This window comes from Armigeres subalbatus, chromosome 1 (assembly GCF_024139115.2).
Source record: "Armigeres subalbatus isolate Guangzhou_Male chromosome 1, GZ_Asu_2, whole genome shotgun sequence".
Classification (NCBI taxonomy): Eukaryota; Metazoa; Arthropoda; class Insecta; order Diptera; family Culicidae; genus Armigeres; species Armigeres subalbatus.
The window spans coordinates 91,088,274-91,108,450 of NC_085139.1; the positions used below are offsets into that span (position 1 = coordinate 91,088,274).

The window sequence follows — 20,177 nt, forward strand, 5'->3', positions numbered from 1 at the left end:
CCATCATTTCGAAGTAACGTCTTTAGGTGATATGTATAAAGCATTTCTTGGGCATCGAGATACAGAGAACCAGCCATGGAGTATATTTGAAGCAGATAGCATTCCTCAAGATGCTTTCAGAACGTTTTGAAATGCAAGATGCTAAACCGTCCAAAATTCCTCTGAGTTCCGGCCACATCCTAACAAAGGAGAAAAATGAAGACAAGTTGCCAAACAACAAACAGTATGCTAGACTGATCTGATCAGAGGATTGTTGTTTGTAGCCGTTAACACACGTCCGGATATAGCGGTCGGCGTGTCTATTCTGGGACGAAAAACAAGTAAGCCTTCTCAAGCGGACTGGGTGGAAGCCAAGAGAATTCTACGTTATCTCATAAATACATTGGACAACGAGCTAGTGCTAGGTCTGGACAATTCGCAGTTGCATGTCTACGTTGATGCGGACTGGGCAGGAGATTCAAGCGACAGAAAATGTATCTCAGGATTAATATTTCGTTTCACCGGAGGATTAATAAGTTGGGGCGCAAACTTGAAAACTTGTGTCACTGAGTAGTGGAGAAGCCGAGTATGTGGCACTTACCGAATGTTGTCAAGAGTTTCGGTAGGTTCAATGCATACTAGAAGAATTCTTTGTGAAGATTCGAATGCAGGTAGTTATATACGAAGATAATCAAGGTTGTATCAAACAGTCTATTTCACCAACCATGGGACGTAGATCCAGATACATTGAAACCAAATACCATTATGTCCGGGAGTTACAGCAAAATGGAGAAATTGAACTTCGTTATTGCCCCACAGAAGAAATGGTGGCAGATATGATGACGAAGCCACTCCTAGCCATCAAGCTGAAACATTTCCGTGACACCTTTGAGAGGTCGTTCTCTGCATCTTCCTCAAGTAGGTGTCAAACTAACCATCCTTCCCCTTCATCAGCATTTGCAAGGACGTGGCCAGTACAGATTTCGACTATTGTAAAGTGCATTGCTTCCATCTAAGAGATACTGATTAGTCCCAAATCAATATCTGTGGTAACGGATGAATTTGATGCTACTCTCATGCAATAGCTTGGCTTGTATCACCTATGAATTTGTGCGAATTGCTCAATGCTAATTCTAATGGTAATGCTAATACCCAAGATTGTTGTTGAAAACGAACGTTTGCAATTTTTTTAAATACCTTTGGTAATGTTGCAAATTGGACGAGCAAAGGCGTAGGATTGCCAATCCGGAGATGGCGTGTTCGATTCTCGGTTCGGTCTAGAATGTTTTCGGGTGGGAAACATTCTCGACTCCCTGGGCATAAGTTTATCCATTGTACTTGCCACACCAGATACATACAGCAGGGGCAGCAGGGACTTTGTCCAAGGGCTTGACGACCCCTCCCCATGGCCACTGCGAGTTAGACCGGGACCATCGTCCCTAACCCCTAATCCCAAGGCGTCAAGCGACCCGTGCCGAGAGGATGCATGGCCAGGGGGGTGAAATAATAAGCTAGGCCTTTAACGGAGCCTGTGGGGTACCTGGGCACCCCCCACAGTAATTGTCCCTTACCGCGTCATGCTGGGCTCTGGCGTGGTGGACCTCTTTTCCCGAGCAACTCGTGGGATCAAAATGGAAAACCAAAACAATTCTTCAACTAGTGGTAGTAGTGTAGGCGACAACCCCTTCGCAAGAGGTGGGTTGTTCAGGTCTCCGCCTAGGAGGCCAGAGGCAATAGTCGGCAGCTCAGTGCGCAGCGTCAGCGTGGGTCACTTAACCTTCCTCTCGGCTAAAAAAACGCCGGTAGAGGTTACTGACGGCCCATGGCTTGTGGAGGCGATGAACCGCAAACGCGATGGGCTTTCGGCCTTCGAGGTGGCGACGGAACAGCTGGACGCCATCATCGACTTTGCGTCATCGAAGCATAATATCAGTAAGGACCTCAAGAGGAGCTTGCTGAAACTTCGAAAGTCGGTTACGGCAGGCTGAGAGCTCTCAGCCGCACCAGACCAGGGAAATAGAGGGGGATGACGCCTCCTGGACCCTGGTCAAGAACAAGAGGAAACCGAAGACGTCAAGGGCCGAAAAGAAGGCCCAGGCGAATGAGGGTAGCAAGAAGTCTAGGGCAGGCGCCAATCGCTCCAGGGGCGATGCCCTAGTCATCAAAACGGACGAGGCTAAGTACTCGGACGTCTTGAAGGCGATGAGGAGTGACGTCAAGCTCGGTGAACTCGGCGCCGACGTACGTCGAATAAGACGTACCCGGATGGGCGAGATGATCCTCGAGCTAAAGCGGGGCGTCTCGCAAAAGGGCGCCGCCTACAAGAAGTTGGCGGAGGAAGTCCTAGGCGAGACGGTTAAGGTGAGGGCACTCACGACGGAGGTGAATCTAAGGGTTAAAGACCTGGACGAGATCACCGAAGTCGAAGAGCTCGTCACGGCACTGCGGCGACAGTGCGAAGTGGAGGCGTCCACCGCAGCCGTTCGGCTACGGAAAGGTCCGGCAGGGACACAGGTAGCATTGGTTCGGCTACCTGCAGCGGACGCCTCCAAGGTAGTCAAGTTAGGGAGCGTCAAGGTGGGGTGGTCGGTATGCCTTGTGGGCATATATGAGCAACCCGAAGTTTGCTTCAAGTGCCTGGAACCGGGGCACAAGCAATGGGACTGCAAAGGCCCTGACAGAAGCAAGCTCTGTCGACGCTGCGGATTGGAGGGACATAAGGCACAATGCTGCACGAACCCTCCCAACTGTTTGATCTGTTCCAGCAAAGCTGCGAACAGCAAGCACCCCATGGGGGGTTCGAAGTGCCCTGCGTTTAAGCGTGCTGCAAAATCACAGTGCAGGTAACGCAGCTAAACCTGAACCACTGTGATGCAGCCCAGCAACTGCTGTGTCAGACAGTTGCTGAATGGGGGACGGATATCGCCATCATAGCAGATCCTTACCGGGTACCCGCCAGGAACGGTAATTGGGTCACCGATGGGTCTAAAATGGCGACGATACCCGAGCAGAGGAAAATAGCTCATTAATATCATATCTTGATAAGATAGCAAAATGAGATATGGACATGATTGATATAAGAGATAAAAGATCAGGCGACAATATCAATATTTTGCACTAAAATATCATGAGAAAATCATGTTATGTTATTTGTAAGAAGTGATCAATATCAAGTGCTATTGGCTTGTTCTTATCCATAGCATATTTTGATATTTAAATGATATTTCGGTGCAAATTTTTGATATTGTTGCCTGTTATTTTATCTCTTATATCAATCAAGTCCATATCATGTTATGCTGTTCATGGCTTCTGCCCGGGTATGGACAACGGGGAAATACCCAGTCCAAGAGTTGGTGTCTTCGACACACGAGGGCTTCGTCATTGCCAAAATCAACGGGGTCTTCTTCTGCAGCTGCTATGCGCCTCCTCGATGGTCGATCGAGCTATTCGGTCGAATGCTAGATTGTTTGACGGCTAACTTGATGGGGCGTAGGCCGGTGGTGATAGCGGGGGACTTCAACGATTGGGCCGTGGAATGGGAATCGGCTCCACGAATCAACGGGGGCAGATCCTGCTGGAATCACTGGCAATGTTGGATGCCCTAGCAGCACAATTTACGTTGATTTGGTTGCAATAACTCATATATGACCAAATTTGGTCATATATGAGTATCATTAACTGATTTACAACATGTGTGTTGCTCGGGTGTGGACTTGGCTAATGTCGGTACCAAAAGTACCTACAGCTGGAACGGCGCCGAGTCGATTATCGACGTTACGTTACGCCCTGGCCAAACGAGTAGTTCGAACTGGAGGGTAGATGATGGCTACACTCACAGCGACCACCTGGCGGTTCGCTACAGTATCGACTATACGACCAGCATTCAGCGGACGGAAGAAGGGGCGAGGCCTAGTCCTCGTATGTGGAAGACATCATACTTCGACGACGAGGTGTTTAAGGAAGCGCTCCGCCGCGAGCACAATACTCTCGGTCTGAGCGGCGAGCAGCTGGTAACAGTACTCTCGCGTGCATGCGATGCCACCATGCCTAGGAAAGTCCACCCTAGGAATGGGAGACCACCGGCTTACTGGTGGACTCAAGCAATTGCGAACCTGCGCCGCGCCTGCCTACGGGCAAGGAGGCGGATGCAGCGAGCACGCACAGAAGAGGAGCGTGTTGAACGACGGGTGGCGTTCGTGGCTGCTAGAGCCGCTCTGAAGACTGAGATTAGATCAAGCAAAAAAGCCTGCTTCGAGGGCCTGTGTCAAAGTGCCAACGCGAATCCATGGGGTGACGCCTATAGGGTCGTAATGGCCAAGACACGTGGGGCGATGGCCCCTACAGAGCGGTCTCCAGAGATGCTGGAGAGGATCATCGCGGGGCTCTTCCCACGTCACGACCCAAGTCCCTGGCCTCCCTTTGTGGAGCTGCCACGGGCCAGGGTGGCCGACGAGGGTGTAGGTAAGGCGCCAGGACCGGATGGTATTCCGAACCTGGCCATCAAAGCGGCCATTGCCGAGGCTCCCGAGATGTTCAGATCTGTTATGCAGAGATGCCTGGACGAGGGAGTCTTCCCTGAAGCATGGAAAAGGCAGAGCTTGGTCCTATTGCCAAAAGCGGGAAAACCACCGGGGGATCCGTCGGCATATAGACCAATATGCCTGCTTGATACGGCGGGGAAGGTGCTCGAGAAGATCATCCTCAACAGGTTGTTGATACGCACGGAGGGTGCGAATGGTCTATCGAGTAACCAGTTTGGCTTCCGAAAGGGTAAGTCGACCGTAGACGCTATCTTGTCGGTTACCAAATCCGCGGAGATAGCTATCCAGCGTAAGAGGAGGGGAGTTCGCTACTGTGCAGTAGTGACTCTCGACGTGAGGAATGCTTTCAATAGCGCCAGTTGGGCAGGTATTGCAGGTGCGCTCCTGCATCTTGGAATTCCCGAGGATCTGTACAAGGTTCTCGGAAGCTACTTCCAGAATCGAGTACTGGTATACGACACCGAGGCGAGGCGGAAGTGCGTTGACATAACCTCAGGGGTTCCGCAAGGTTCCATACTGGGTCCGGTGTTATGGAACGTCATGTACGACGGTATCTTGAGGTTGAAGTTCCCGGTGGGCGTGGCAATCGTTGGCTTCGCTGACGATATTACGCTGGAGGTCTACGGCGAATCGATCGAAGAGGTGGAATTGACTGCAGCCCACTCGATCGCAATTGTGGAGGAGTGGATGAGTTCCAGGAAGTTAGAACTGGCTCACCACAAGACTGAGGTGGTTGTTGTTAACAACCGAAAGTCGGAGCAACAAGCGGTGATAAGGGCAGGCAACTGCACGGTCACCTCTGAACGCTTCATCAAACTCTTGGGGGTAATGATCGACGATAAGCTCTCCTTTGGTAGCCACGTCAATTACGCCTGCAAGCGTGCCTCCACAGCTATAGCGGCATTGTCCCGGATGATGTCCAATAGCTCTGCGGTTTATGCCAGCAAGCGCAAGCTTCTGGCTAGCGTTGCTCTGTCCATACTGAGGAATGGGGGGCCAGCTTGGGGCGCGGCCCTGCGTATTAACTGCTACAGAACGAAGTTAGAAAGTACGTATAGGCTCATGTGCCTAAGAGTTGCGAGCGCGTACCGTACCGTGTCGCACGATGCACTTTGCGTCATCACCGGTATGATGCCTATTGACATCGTTATCGGTGAAGACATAGAGTGCTTCGAAATGCGCGGCACGAGAGGCATCCGTAGGACTGTCAGGTTGGCCTCAATGGTCAAATGGCAGCGTGCGTGGGACAGTTCCACTAAGGGTAGATGGACACATAGGTTGATACCGGAGATAGGTACGTGGGTCAAGAGGCGCCATGGGGAAATCACTTTCCACCTGACCCAGGTCCTTACAGGCCATGGTTGCTTCAGACAGTACCTACACCGGTTCGGACACTCGGCCTCGCCCGAGTGTCCGGTGTGCGTAGGTTTAGAGGAAACGGCGGAACACGTGATGTTCGTGTGCCCGCGTTTTCGCACAATGCGTGACCACATGCTTGCCACATGTGGTCTGGACACTACTCCGGACAACCTAGTCCGGAGGATGTGTAAAGATGAAGTTGGCTGGAACGCCGTTTTATCGGCTATCGTCCAAATCGTCTCGGAGCTACACAGAAGGTGGCGCGTGGACTCGAGGAATGGCTAGTTCAGGCGCAAATAAGAGGTGGTCCAAGGGTTCGGCGTCGGCTTTTTTTTATCGAACAAGTGGCCGCGTGAAGAACAACATGGTATCGTCGCTTTCGCGGCGTCGGTCAACCGGGCGGGTTCCGAGCCCGAGGACGGAAAGGGGTCCTAGTCAAGGCTGGGGCAGGCGTAGGCACCGCGTCGGCAAGTCCCTCTGTGTGCTGGCGAATAGGCCCTATCGCAGAAAGGTCAATTTGGGGTGCACGCGGCATCATCATTCTTGATACCAGTCGTGCAGAGGGAAGCAGGCGTGAAGTCGACCCTGCCCACCTTCCGAGGACATAGGGCGTGGTAAGGCCACCTGGAAAGCCGGCAATGCGCTGGCACGATACCATGGTGTTCATCTAAAAAAAGCGAGTCACGATGTTCGATGCTGCAAGGACACGCAGCTAACCTCGAGGGTGCGTTGTGCATTGGCCCCCCTTTGAAGCATTACTTTCTGGTTGTACCGAAGGGACGATGGGCTTGGCGGCAATGGAAACGGTTTAGCTGGTCGGGGATGCAGTCCTGCCTCCCTCATTGGAGGTGGCCCCTAACCCAGCACTTCCTGGTCAACCCAGGATGTCTGTTGAGCAGATTCCCCCTCCATTGTTTAGGAAGAAAAAAAAAACACCAGATACATACTCATGCAATGACGGGCATAGAAAAGCTTTCAATTAATAACTGAGGAAATGCTAATAGAATACTAAGTTGAAAAGCAGTTCCAGTTGGAATGTAGAGTCATTGAAGAAAAAAGAGTAGGCTCTAAAATAGAACGCATAGTCTACTAATTTTATCATGATGTTTGAGACTGTTGCGTTATTTTTTCAAATAAGGTATAAGTAGACTCTTAAATTCCGATTTTCCTGGTTTATTGGTCACTCTGCACGATACAAACGAACACGGAAAAAAACTCGATTTCCGGTAGAAAAAGCGACAGCACCAATATCGAGACCGTGGAGAGACAGAGCAACTGCACTACGCTAATAACGCACAAAAGTTCTATGAGAAGCTGAACCGTGGTTCATGTAAGGGCCACGTGCCACAGCCTGATATTTGTAAGCACATGAACGGGAAGCTTCTCATGGGTGGGTGTGAGGTGATACAAAGGCGATGTAGTAGACAACGGTGGTCGTATGGTAATTAGCCTGGGAGCAAGCGCACAGGACATACGTTTTCCGGCATATGATACAAACGACCGGGATCAGCTATGGCAGATAATACATGAATACGGATTTCCGGATAAACTGATACGGTTGATCAAGACGACGATGGATCGGGCAATGTGCGTAGTTCGAGTTCCAGGGGCAATCTCGAGTCCCTTTGAAACGCGCAGAGGGTTACGGCAAGGTGATGGTCTTTCGTGCCTGCTATTCAATATCGCTTTGGAGTGAGTAATATGAAAGGGCAGGGATTGACACTAGTGGTTCAATTTTCACGAAGTCCGTTCAGCTATTTGGTTTCGCCGACGACATTGATATTATGGCACGTAGCTTTGAGTGGATGGAGAAATCTAGGTGATTGAAGAATTCGTGTACTTGGGCTCACTGGTGACCGCCGAAAACGATACCAGCAGAGAAATTCGGAGACGCGTCATGGCAGGAAATTGTACGTACTTTGGACGTTCCGATCAAACAGAATTGACTATCTACTAGCCACAAAAACCTCATTGAATCGGTAATCCTTCAAATGGAACTTAAATGATGCTCGTGGAGGACTAACACGCGCTTGGAGTTTTCGTAAGGAAAGTGTTGGGTACTATGTACGGTGGGATGTAGATGGTGGACGGTACTTGGAGAAGGTGAATGAACCACAAGTTGCAACAACTTGTTGGGAGAACCGTTCATCGTTCACAACGAGAAAATCGGACCACTGACCACTGCCGGACAAATAGCCAGAATGTCGGACAGTAACCCGGTGAAAATGGTTCTCGACAACAATCCGATGATGGCGAGACGCACGGCGAGCAAGGCTGATCGGCAGATAGAAGACGATTTGCGTACGATTCGTAAAAGGCGGGGTTGGCGACGTGCAGCCATGGATCGAGCTGATTGAAGACAATTTGTATGTACTGCACAGAACACACGAAGCAATTCCAGATAAAATGTCAATCGGTACTTTTCAAAGTTCCACAAATTAGTGTAGGAATTTATAAAGATTGTCCAGAAGTTACTCTAATGTTATCGAATTGTTTTTTTGTGAAGCCTGTGCAAAGAAAACATAAAAAACGAACTACGAATTTGAATTTGCCTTTGCGGAGAATTTAATTTTTATACGAAACACAAAATCCTAAGTGTTATGAATTCCAAATTATCTAATCCAATATACAAAAGCGCTGCTAGGCGGGTGAACCCCAGATAGATATGGTCGCCAATAGCATGATTTTACCATCTCGAATAACGTTGTAGAAGACGGCTTGTTTAAAGTTTTAAAAATTATCACTTATTTTGAAACCATAATCAGCATAAACAACAACGCGGCGCTGATGAGCACCATCCACGCAATTTGCATGAAAATTGCATCTTGCTGCAATGATTTCAGCTCTAGAAATGTTATTTTTGGTCCGATTATTGATGTTGATACCTCCATCTTACATACATCTTTAAGGACGGGTAATTTCTGTAAATTCAAGTGTTTTGCAATGACTAGAAGATCTTCTTCTTATTGGCATTACATCTTCCACTGGAACATTGCCGCCTAGCAGCTTAGTATTCAGTAATCACTTCCACATTTATGAACTGCGAGGTTTCTAAGCCAAGTTACCATTTTTGCTTGTATCATGAGACTAACACGATGATACTTTTGTGTCCAGGAAAGTCGAGACAATTTCCAACCCGAAAATTTCCCAGACCTTCGGGAATTGAACCCAGCCACCTTCGGCATGCTCTTGCTTTGTAGCCGTGCGTTTGGCTACTGGACTGCAAGATAGAGAATTGAAAATAGCGTTTTTTAAGTGAAACATATTAATTTCGGGTGGAGGAGTGTTTAGCTCATTCATAAATAAATACGAGCCAGGCATTTTTATTTATTCTGTACTTTCTACCCTGATAGCATTTTTTTTATAAATACCTTTACAGGAATTTAACAAAATGTTTTTACACGGCACGCATTGAACAACATCCGAAAAGCTTCGTGACGGCAACGACCGTCATTACGGCATGTACTCGACACTGTTAAATGTTTTCTTAAAAACAACACCAACGTTCTTAGGAATCGATTATCCAGGCGTTTTGTTTACGAAACAGTTTGTGCCAGAATCGCATTTCATCCCGGGGCAGCCGATAAGGAGGTGTGTGGCTGTGTCAATACTCATCCGTATGGGAATGCGAAAGCTTCCAAGACAGAAGGATTCCTCTTGTTGATATTCTCCCCGCTCACATATTCGCTAATTCTATCAGACTATCAGACGATACTAGTGCAATATTGGCACAATGTAAACAGGAACTGTCTTCACTAATAAAAATCGTAGGGCTAACTAACAGAAGATAATAATGAGTATTATTTCTACTTATAAAAGTGATTATCACCAATACTCACGATGTAATTCCATCTTTCATGGGTTCATGCAAGTCTTCCTGTTATTTTACAGCAAGGACGAAATATCAAAACGAAAAAATTTCAAAAGGAAATGAATCCGTCTTAAGTCCAATCTTAATACCTATCTTCATAGTATTAAATTTATTAAAATGGATTCTTCTGGAAAATTTCCGCACTCCAGCTTGGCATCGTCGTCACCGAAGCCCTCTTCTATGTGTCGACGACAACGAAGACCACGATGACGACTAACGAGAGTAGAGGGTGTTTATTTTGGCCCGAACGCAACAACAAGAAAAAGTGACATTCCCATCGTCCTTGCAGAGCAATGACAACGAGAAAATCCAACAAGCTGCAGGGAAGGTAGAGACGAAGTGAGAGTTTGGTTTTCATTTTCTTGCGCCTTTCCACATCAGTTCAGTCGTACTCTGCGACGACGAAGACGTTGGTTATCAGCACGACAATACGAATGCATCAACCAGCTAGCTAGCTGTTGGCAAAGGGGCAGAGTTATTGTCGTTAAAGTGGATTTAAAAAAAATTGCCATCAAAGAACGGTTACATAAGTTCGGGAAAGCGTGTTTTTTTATTTGCTCAATGTGGCAAATGGCTCTAAACATAATACTAAAAATGTTAGATTTTTTTCAATTCGTTTAAATTTTAACTGTATTGACAATACTTGTCTTGGTCGTCGCTTCCTTGTTAATGATGAACTAACAACCGTCGCCTACGCCCCCTCTGGGTGCAGTATCTTCCATAGCAAAAAAAAGCATACAAGAATAGCACCATCAAACATTCAAGTTTTGTTTCTTCCTTTTTCGGACGTGAAGGAGCGCTACGAAAACGCTAAATAGCTCAATGTTAAATAAGCATGGATAAAGATGATTTAATACTTTAGCGGAGCGGAGCACATTCTCCACTCTCGGAGACGCGACCTTTGAAGTCGATGCTTATGGCTCTATTTATTTAATCATTTAGCAAACGAGGAAACGACTGCGCCGTCGTCAGTGCCCTCGTTGCTTACGGAAGAATCGATATTTTTGGTTGGCCTAGCGTGAAACAGTTATTGATGCCACACGTCAAATCGAGAAAAGGGGTCCCCCTATCATCCGCCGGTAATCTTTTCCGTAGACGCGCGGTTGGATAATTCAATTTGATCGATTGATATTTTCAACTTTACAACGGCTTGCGGCACTTACCTTCCCAGAATCTCAAGCAGTTCACCGACTCCGTTGAAGTGCTCCGTTTCGTATATAAAACGTAGAAATATATTATTTATCTGCTTACGAATAAAAGCACGTAATCCTAAAAATTTGCCATATATACGGTGCAATACGGTTTTCAAAAAATCACGCTCCCTTGGGTCTTCAGAATCGAACAGTTCCAGTAACTGAAATAAAGAGAGAAATAAAAAAAGAAATGTAAACACCAGAAGCATATGATACCGGGCTATTTTCCGAAAATACTAACCTGGAGCACAAACTTCTGGTCGATCACCTTTTTGCCGAAGGTCGCCTGGAAGTCAGCCGATTCTAGGAAGCGTAGGAACACCTCGTACACAAGCTGAAGATGGGGCCAGGACGCCTCCAGTGTCGGGTCGTCCTCTTCCGGATCGAAATCCGGGTTTTCACTGGGCGGGAGCGTTCGAAAAAGGTTCACAGATATCTAGAGAAAAAAAAGAAAGTGTAAATGCGAGAAGAGAGGAACAATTATGATTGATTTGCGCTTTGGGTTTGTTTGTTTCAAACTACGTATTCCTTCAATGTATTGCCTTCAGAACTAACTTGTATTTAGATTGAATTTCGACTGGATTACATTGCATTTGAACTTATTAAGAGTGAATTTGACTAGATAAGCATTTGATTTATGTTCTGTATCGGATTAAGTGAATGTGGAATTACATTTCGATTGGAATTAGATCGATTTTTCAAAAGAAAGATTGAATGTGGATTGCATGCGAAATTAATTTGCATTAGATTTGACAAGACATTGTCATTATAATATTCTGTACGATATTTACGTCTTCGACTTCTGTTTGAATTTCGTCTAAGACTCCTGTCGGGTCTTCGTCACCCATTATGGAAACTACTAATTTCACCGCAAAACTACCCGATTGTATTAATTCAATAAAGTATAGAGACTAACTGATGCGTTCAGAGGAAAGTGCATCAGAGTAAAACAAAATTTAAAGACAAAGCTAGACAAAGAAAGTTTCAAAACAAAAGCACTACTGCAATGTTATAAATAAATGTAGTTACTTCCCGTGTTGCACAGCTAAGCAATTTTCCCCCCGAATGACAACCCAGGAAAAACGTATCTGTCAAGACGCAACGGAAAAATATCCAGTCTCCACCTCCCCCAAAAGTGTACCTACCATTTTGATAATTTCTGGATAGACGTTCTCCGTCAGCACACCGCGGCCATGTGTGATGTACGCCGACAGGTCGTTCAACGCCGCCCGCTTGATTTCCTTGCCCTTGAGATCCGACAGCGGGTCCATGAAGTCGAACGAAACACAACATTGCCGCAGCTTCCGGATGAACAGCTCCTCCTGCTCTAAACTGGAACAGTCCACTGTGGAAGAGAGAGGGCGGGAGAAACAAGGGGAAATCATTAGTCATCGGTTTCGAGAGCGTCGTCGTCGTCGGATCGTGTCACTGAAGAACGGATCGAGAGATCATGATGGGTGAAGTGTGAAATAGTGTGCGCAAAAGTGCGCTCGTTAGGTCCGGCGCATAAATATTGGGATTGGAAATTCCCGACTGCGACGCTGTTCACGCTAAAAATGAACTACTCAAAATTGAGTCGAATCCGACTCATTTTCATTAAAAACGGGACAACTCAAAATTTGAGTAAAAGATACTACTTCAATAAAATGATTGCACTTAAACTAGGAGTCTGTTTGTCGTAAAATGCACTTAGATAGTTAGATAAACTTGATTCGCATCTGTCGTATTAAAAATTGATGGAAGGCCAAGTTTAACTTTCGCGAAATCATCATTTTATTGAAGTAGTATCTTTTACTCAAATTTTGAGTTGTCCCGTTTTTAATGAAAATGAGTCGGATTCGACTCAATTTTGAGTAGTTCATTTTTAGCGTGTTTACCTTATTTACAGATTTTATGAATGCTAAGGTGACTCAACCTAATGTAAGAAAAGTGGCATGGTAGAATTTTCAATTCATTTCTGTTTGTAGCACCTATAGAATACGTTTTTACGCACGACATTGGTCCTTTCATTTTTTTCTTTTTCATTTCTTTAACTGTTGCCTGGGTCTTGTTGCCTCGTTCGTAATCTCTATAACTGTGTGGCAGCAATAAATTTTAATTTCTCTTCGTACACATTTCGTGCGGAAGCAACGCAAAAATACGTCAACTCATCTGTTATGCTTGGGATTAAGATTATTGCCGATGCGTTTTACTCATTTGTGATCACAGCAAGTTGCATGCGTACTACGGTTTTCATTCAAGGTTGCATAAGTGAAAAACAGTTTGTGGACTATTCGTTACTAGTGACGTGACGCTCTTTACTGAGACGAAAAGTAGGCAACTCCAGCCTAAATAAAAAAGACTCTACAGGGGTTAGATAGAATGATCGGACTGGCAAAATTATATCAAAATTCAAATGACCAAAACTTCGTGAAGATATGTTGTCAAAACGCTATTTTAGGTCGTTTGTGTTTTTTTACAAAAGTAGAATATTGGTAGATTGAATACATGTTGTCAGAATCAGTTTACATGAGAAATGAGTAATAAAAAGTACATGAAGTGTGTAGCAAGAAGTGAGGAATGAGACATTTTACACATCTCATAAGAAATAAGACGTGAGAAATAGGAAGTGAATAGCAAAAAGTGAGAAGTGATAAGTAAGAATTGAGAAGTGAAAAGTGAGAAGTAATAACTGTGAGCGAGAAGAGGAAAGTGAGAAGCGAACAGTGAAAAATGAAAAGTGAAAAGAAAGAAGTGAGTAGTGAGAAGTAAGAAGTGAGAACTAAGAAGTGAGAAGTGAAAAGTAAGAAGTGAGAAGTGATAAATTTGAAGTGAGAAGTGACAAATTCGAAGTGAGAAGTGAGAAATGAAAAGTGAACAAAGGAGCATGAGCATGATGACCGTACAATTCGTAGTTGCTACTCCGTGATTGATCAGAACAAGCAAAATTGCACAGAGAACCAACAGATGAAGCCGGGACTAGCTTGTCATCCTCAATGTGCGTGCTCGTTTCGAGAGTTCAAAATTTTGAAGAATCAATAACGGCACCGGCCACGTCGTTACGGTCATCTGGGAGAGGAAAGAATGTGAGTGTGACATCCGTTGTTACTAGAGACCGAGTATACCTCTGCATCTCCACGGTTGTCACGGGAAGGAATTTTGTTAGTGATTAGGGATTAGAGTACCGAAACCGGTATTACCGACCAATTTTGAGTACCGAAAATACTGGTATTGAAGACGGTAAATACCAGTATTTTCGGTATTGCAAATTTTGCCGTCAGTATAAAAAATCTCGAATAGTTCGCACCTACGTATGTCAGCCTGTCATATAACTGCCTTTTTTTTTATAGAGGGATGAAGGCAAATCTGCATACAGACACCTGAAATTATCACTCAGGGAGTGGGGTTGACGCGGTTGGCAGAAGGCCAGACCGCCGGACCCACTAAACCCACCCAAGCAACAGAAGGTTACTTGAGTTACCCTCTCTTCTAATGCACAATTCCCCCGGGACTACCTTTCAGTATTACTTCTGTGGGGGAAAGCAGTACTAAAAGTACTCCTCCCAAAACGACACCTTTCACAGTGCCTCTCTTCGATGTTTTGTCATACGTCTGAGCCCTTTGGCTCCCTTATTGGTGCCAGCAAGCACACAAAAGCGTGGGCCCTTAAGCCCTTTACTTTTTTTTTCCTTGTGCCATTCAGCAACGCATCTACTTTCCGTTTTTATTTTTAGAGCCATTTAGCTCTCAACGTGCTCGCAAGCTACTCAGATAGTCCCCCGGCGGCGGATCTACCCTACTCCGACGGGGAGTCCCCCGGCGGCGGAAGCTCCCCCGATACCGACGACCCGCATTCGTGGATGGCTGTTACATTACCAACACTACACATTCACCTGGTATGCATGTTCATAGATCCGCTCAAGTCCTACGCACATTCTCACTTCAACGGGTGACCGGACGAGTGCCGAGGTCAGGCCAAAGATTCCGGGTGGAGATAGCTTCCGGTTCAGTGGTGCCCCGACGACCCGAAGCAGGTGCATTCACGCGGCACGATCTACTCAACTGGTCCCCGGCGGTGGACCTAGCCTACTCCGATTAACCGATTTCCCATGAACTGCGCCTTTCAGCTTCTTGCTTAACCGATGAGCCATTCAGCTCTCACCTTGGTCGCGGACTACTCGGATAGTCCCCGGCGGTGGATCAATCCTACTCCGACAGGGAGTTCCCCGACGTCGGAAGCTCTCCCGTAACCGACGACCCGGCTCAACAGGTAATTGGACGAGTGCCGATGTCGATCCAAAGATTCCGTGTGGAGATTATGTGGTTCAATGGTGTCCTGATGACCCGAAGCCGTTGCATTCGCACGCCACGGTCTACTCAGCTGATCCCCGGCGGTGGACCTAGCCTACTCCGATAACCGAGTTTCATTTGCCTTGAGCCATTCAGCTCTCACCTTATTCATTGAGCCATTTAGCTCCCGCCTCGGTCGCGATCGCGAACGACTCGGATAGTCCCCGACGGCGGATCTAACCTACTCCGACGAGAAGTTCCCCGAAAGCGGGAGCTCCTCCGAACCCGGCCGTTTCGCCACGTTCTGCGGCTACGCGCTCGCCGCAAGCTGAATACAGTTGCGACGCTGTCGTTCCCATCCATTATCGACATATATATTCACGACTTCCACGACTCATGGTCCGCTATCCGTAACGGCTGCCTGCTGCTGCTCTATGCGCCAACTTCGTTGCAGGATGTCGGCTATCCTGGACGTCGCTCTTGCAACCGCTCTCCACTGTTCTGGGTTCTGGCACGTTTTTATGACGATGTTATCGGTGTTGGTGTCCGTTCCGCATGCCCCCAACATCGCACTCCTCTCCGTTTCGAACCGAGGACATGTGAACAGGATGTGTTCAGCCGTTTCTGTCACGTCTGGGCATTGCGGACAGGTGGGAGAAGCCGCGTGACCAAACTTGTGTAGGTACCACTTGAAGCATCCATGGCCTGTTAAGAACTGGGTCAAGCCAAAGTTTAGCTCCCCATGAGGTCTGCTAATCCATGCCGACACACTTGGGACTAAGCGATGGGTCCACCTTCCCTTGGGCGAGTTGTCCCACAGTCTCTGCCATTTGGCTACCGTTGCTGCCTTTATATTCCTTCGAGCGTTATCGGTGCCCCTGAGGGCGTAGCACTCCTCGTCTTCCTCTACCACCAGTTTGATAGGCATCATGCCCGCGAGTACACATGCCGCTTCGCGAGATACGGTGCGATATGCGCTGATAACTCTCAGGCACATTAGCCTATGAGTACTCTCCAGCTTCCGCACGTTGCAGTTTACGCTCAACGCTGACACCCAAGCTGGTCCTCCGTATCGTAGTATTGAAACCGCCACGCTTGCCAGCAGCTTGCGCTTGCTGGAGCACACCCTAGAGTTGTTCGCCATCATCCTGGATAGTGCCGCTATCGCCGTCGACGCGCGCTGGCAGGCGTAGTCGACATGACTTTTAAAGCTCAACTTATCGTCGAGCATCACCCCCAATTGTTCCAGAGATCTCTTGGAGGTGATGTCGCAGCCGCCGACTCTAATTGTCGCCTCCTGAACCGATTTCCGATTGTTAACGACTAGCATCTCCGTTTTATGATGCGCCAACTGTAGCTTCTTGCTGCGCAACCATTCCTCCACTAGGCTGGTCGAATAGGCTGCAGTCAATTCGACCTCTTCGACGGATTCTCCGTACACGGTCATGGTTACGTCATCGGCGAATCCCACTAACTTGACTCCTGGCGGGAGCTTCAACCGCAGCACGCCATCGTACATCACGTTCCACAGCAATGGACCCAAAATTGATCCCTGTGGGACACCTGCCGTGATGGGGGCGGTAGCCAAGCCTTCGTCTGTCTCGTAGATCAATAATCGATTCTGAAAGTAGCTTCCCAGAATCTTATACAGCCCTACCGGTACTCCCAGCCGAAGCAACGAGTTCGCGATCTCCATCCAGCACGCACTGTTGAATGCATTCCGCACGTCGAGTGTTATTACTGCGCAGTAACGTATACCGCGCCGCTTGCATTCGATGGCGACCTTTGCAGTGTCAACCACCGATTTAATGGCACCCAGAGTAGACCTTCCTCTCCGAAAGCCGAATTGCTCGCTCGATAATCCTCCTACCTCCTCGACGTACGGCGACAGTCTGTTCAGGATCAACTTCTCCAGTAGCTTCCCTACCGTGTCTATAAGACAGATTGGTCTGTACGCTGAGGGGTCTCCTGGTGGCTTGCCAGGTTTCGGTAACAGGACCAAACGCTGTCTCTTCCTTATATCCGGGAATGTCCTCTCGTCCAGACACTTCTGCATGGCCAACCTAAACATGTTCGGGTTAGTCGTTATGGCTGCCTTCAATGCCATATTCGGGATCCCGTCCGGACCAGGTGCTTTACTCGGGTCGAGGGACTTTGCCACCGTCAATATCTCTTCTACCGTCACCCTCTCCAGCGCTTCATCATTTGCTACCCTCGCTGCTGGCGGCCAGTGGGTTGGGCCGTGGTGCGGGAATAGTGCCTCGATTATAGTCTTCAGCCTCGTTGGACATCGCTCGGGCGGAGCCAGTGCTCCTCTTGTTTTGGCCATCACCACCCGATAGGCGTCTCCCCATGGGTTCGAGCCGGATCGGCGTAAGCCAGGAAGGAATCAACTGGTCCTACTCCCATCTGGTTGGTTAAGCCAGACGGCTGGATTGGGACGGCGTGCCCCAAGGCCTGCCACGGTTTTACGGGACGGAAGGCAGCTGTGGCATTAGCCCACCCGCCATTTCAAGACGGTGTCACCCGGCTTTACTCAAGGAGTGGAATGACACAACTGTCAGCCCTAGATTCGTTGTATATCTCGATTTCCGCTCGTGTCCGTTGACGTTGCCGTTGTCGATGCCACTGGGTTGGGCTAGTGTGCTTTGAGCGGCGCACGGTCGCTTTGATAGGACCTGCTTACGGATACATGCAGCTTTTTGTAGAAGTTTAACAGAGCCCACTGTCAAACCCTACCACATCCTAGGCAGGTCCCCTAACTCGCAGTGGGGAGGGGTCGTCAAGCCCTTGGACATAGTCCCTGCTGCCCATATAACTGCCTGTAATCGCATATCTGTCCCATATTAATAGGGAATCCAGCAAAGATGGGTAAAATATACGGTTACATACAGTAAAGACTCGCCGTGCTGATACCAAGATACGCTGGAATAATTTGTTATTAACGCACAAACTTTTTTATGAGTTGAAGGGGCCCATTCAAAAAATTAGGAGCGATTCGAAGCTTCAATTCATATTCATCGTCATTGATGACCATTTATTGGTGGTAGGTGAAATAATGCAAGCTCTCGAACCTGTTCAGGCTGAAGTGGGATTACTCTGCCGTGAGTTCTGCCCTCTATATGAAACTGATGTGGCGCTCCAATTTATGTTTGAGCAATTATAAAATCGAGCCACAGACATTTTCAACTTTTTCGATGCTCTCAAAGTACTAAGTTGAGATTTTTTTTTTGCTTTTTTGAATGATCCGCCGCAAAGCAATTGATCATTGATTAAGCAAGCGCACGAGATCTTGAAGCGTCTAATCATTCCTGATGCGATCGTTGAAACTGAGACAACGACCGACAACAACAACCACACCTGAAGACCGCTACGAAAAAGATGCCTCTATATATGTTTTTTCTGGTTTATCGGTTAAAGTAAAGAACAACTCTTGAAGACATTTTTCGCTAATACCGGTATTTTATCGAAGTGAAGTGAGAAGGGAAAGATGAAAAGTGAAAAATGAAAAGTGAAAAATAAGAAGTGAGAAGAAAGAAATGCAGTTAAAAGCAGGCTTGACAAAACTCCTCACCTTCGCTAGAGTCAAATAAAATCATCATCATCATCAAAATGCTGCCTTCGCATCCTCACAATTGAGTGGAAGCGTAAAAAAGCAGAAGTACAAAAAAAACAGAGTGAGGAAAAGCAAAATAAAAGCACATATGAGTGAGGCGTCGGGCGAAAGAGCACTCATTGAGCCTCCGGAGCGACGCTTTGTATGTGAGAAAAATCTTGGAGGCTGCTTTGAGTGTGAGTGTAAGTAAGTGGTGCACCTAAAGGAAAAGATGAACAGATGGACTCGCTCTTGTTTTGCGACGCACAAGCTCGGGTTTAATGATGCACAATGTTGTGAGTTTTGATGCTTATTTTTGCTCCTCAAAAAAAAACTCTTGCTCTTGCTTATTTTCTACTCGACGAGGAGTTTTTGCAAGCCTGGTTAAAAGTAAGAAGAGATGAGATGTGGCAAATTCGAAGTGAGAATTGTGAAGTGAGATGAAATGAAAAGCGAGAAAAGAAAAGCAAAAAGTGGAAAGTAAATTGTGAAAAATGAGAAGTGAGAAGTAATAAGTATAAAGTGAGAAGTGAGGAAGGGAAGGGAAAAGTTTGAGAAGTGAGAAGTGAAAGGTAAAATGTGATAATAGAAAAGTGAGAAGTGAGAAGATAGAAATTCGAAGTGAGAAGTGAAAAGTTAGAAGAGTTAAGTCAGAAGTGACTGATGCGAAGTGAAGTGCACAGTGAGTCGTGAGAAGTGAAAAGTGAGAAGAATGAAGTGAGAACTGAGAAGCAATAGGATCAAGGAATGGTAAGTGAAAAATGAGGAGAAATTAGAAATCCTTTTCATCATTTTTTCTCCTTCACACTTAGTTTTTATTTCTGCAGCTCGGCAAAAATCCGCACAGCCGTGCGTCAGCAAAATAAAAAAACTCATATTCCGGCAAAAATGATGTTTGTTTGCTGTTTTTCGGCAAATTATTTGTTGATTTTCAGCAAATTTGACAGAAATCTCGGCGAAAAACAAGTTTGCTGGGGCACGGCTGTGCGAATCTCGGTAAAAGTTTACCATTTTGCAGAGATCCCGGTAAACAATTTTAAGTGTGTTCCTTCCTGCTTTCCTTGAGAAGTTAAAAATGAAAAATTTGTGAAGTGAGAACTGCGAAGTGAAAAGTGAGAAGTGAAAGGTGAAAAGTGAGAAGTGAGAAGTGCTGACTTAGAACATCTTGTTTCTCACTTCTTAATTCTTACTTTTCACTATCCATTTCGAACATCTCACTCCTTACTTCACTTGATAAGGAAATCAATTTTAACTGTTCGGCCAAATGGCATTCTGTCAAATGACCATATACCATGTTTTTACATGTTATGAAAAATGTTTGATATTTTGAATAAAAAAAAATAAACATGTCCTCTATCTCGATACCTCTC

At 46.6% G+C, this 20,177-nt stretch overlaps 1 protein-coding gene across 6 annotated transcripts in view; it reads right to left on the minus strand.

The window, feature by feature from the left end:
• LOC134202216 (serine/threonine-protein phosphatase 2A 56 kDa regulatory subunit epsilon isoform) overlaps window positions 1–20,177 on the minus strand; it is a 224,599-nt gene that overhangs the window by 46,797 nt on the left and 157,625 nt on the right. For all 6 annotated transcript variants that reach the window (XM_062677289.1, XM_062677271.1, XM_062677267.1 and 3 more), the window contains 3 exons: window positions 12,089–12,288; window positions 11,185–11,379; window positions 10,914–11,104 (listed from right to left, as the gene is read on the minus strand). In XM_062677289.1, the coding sequence (XP_062533273.1) occupies window positions 10,914–11,104; window positions 11,185–11,379; window positions 12,089–12,288 (586 nt within the window). The remainder of the gene's footprint in view (window positions 1–10,913; window positions 11,105–11,184; window positions 11,380–12,088; window positions 12,289–20,177) is intronic.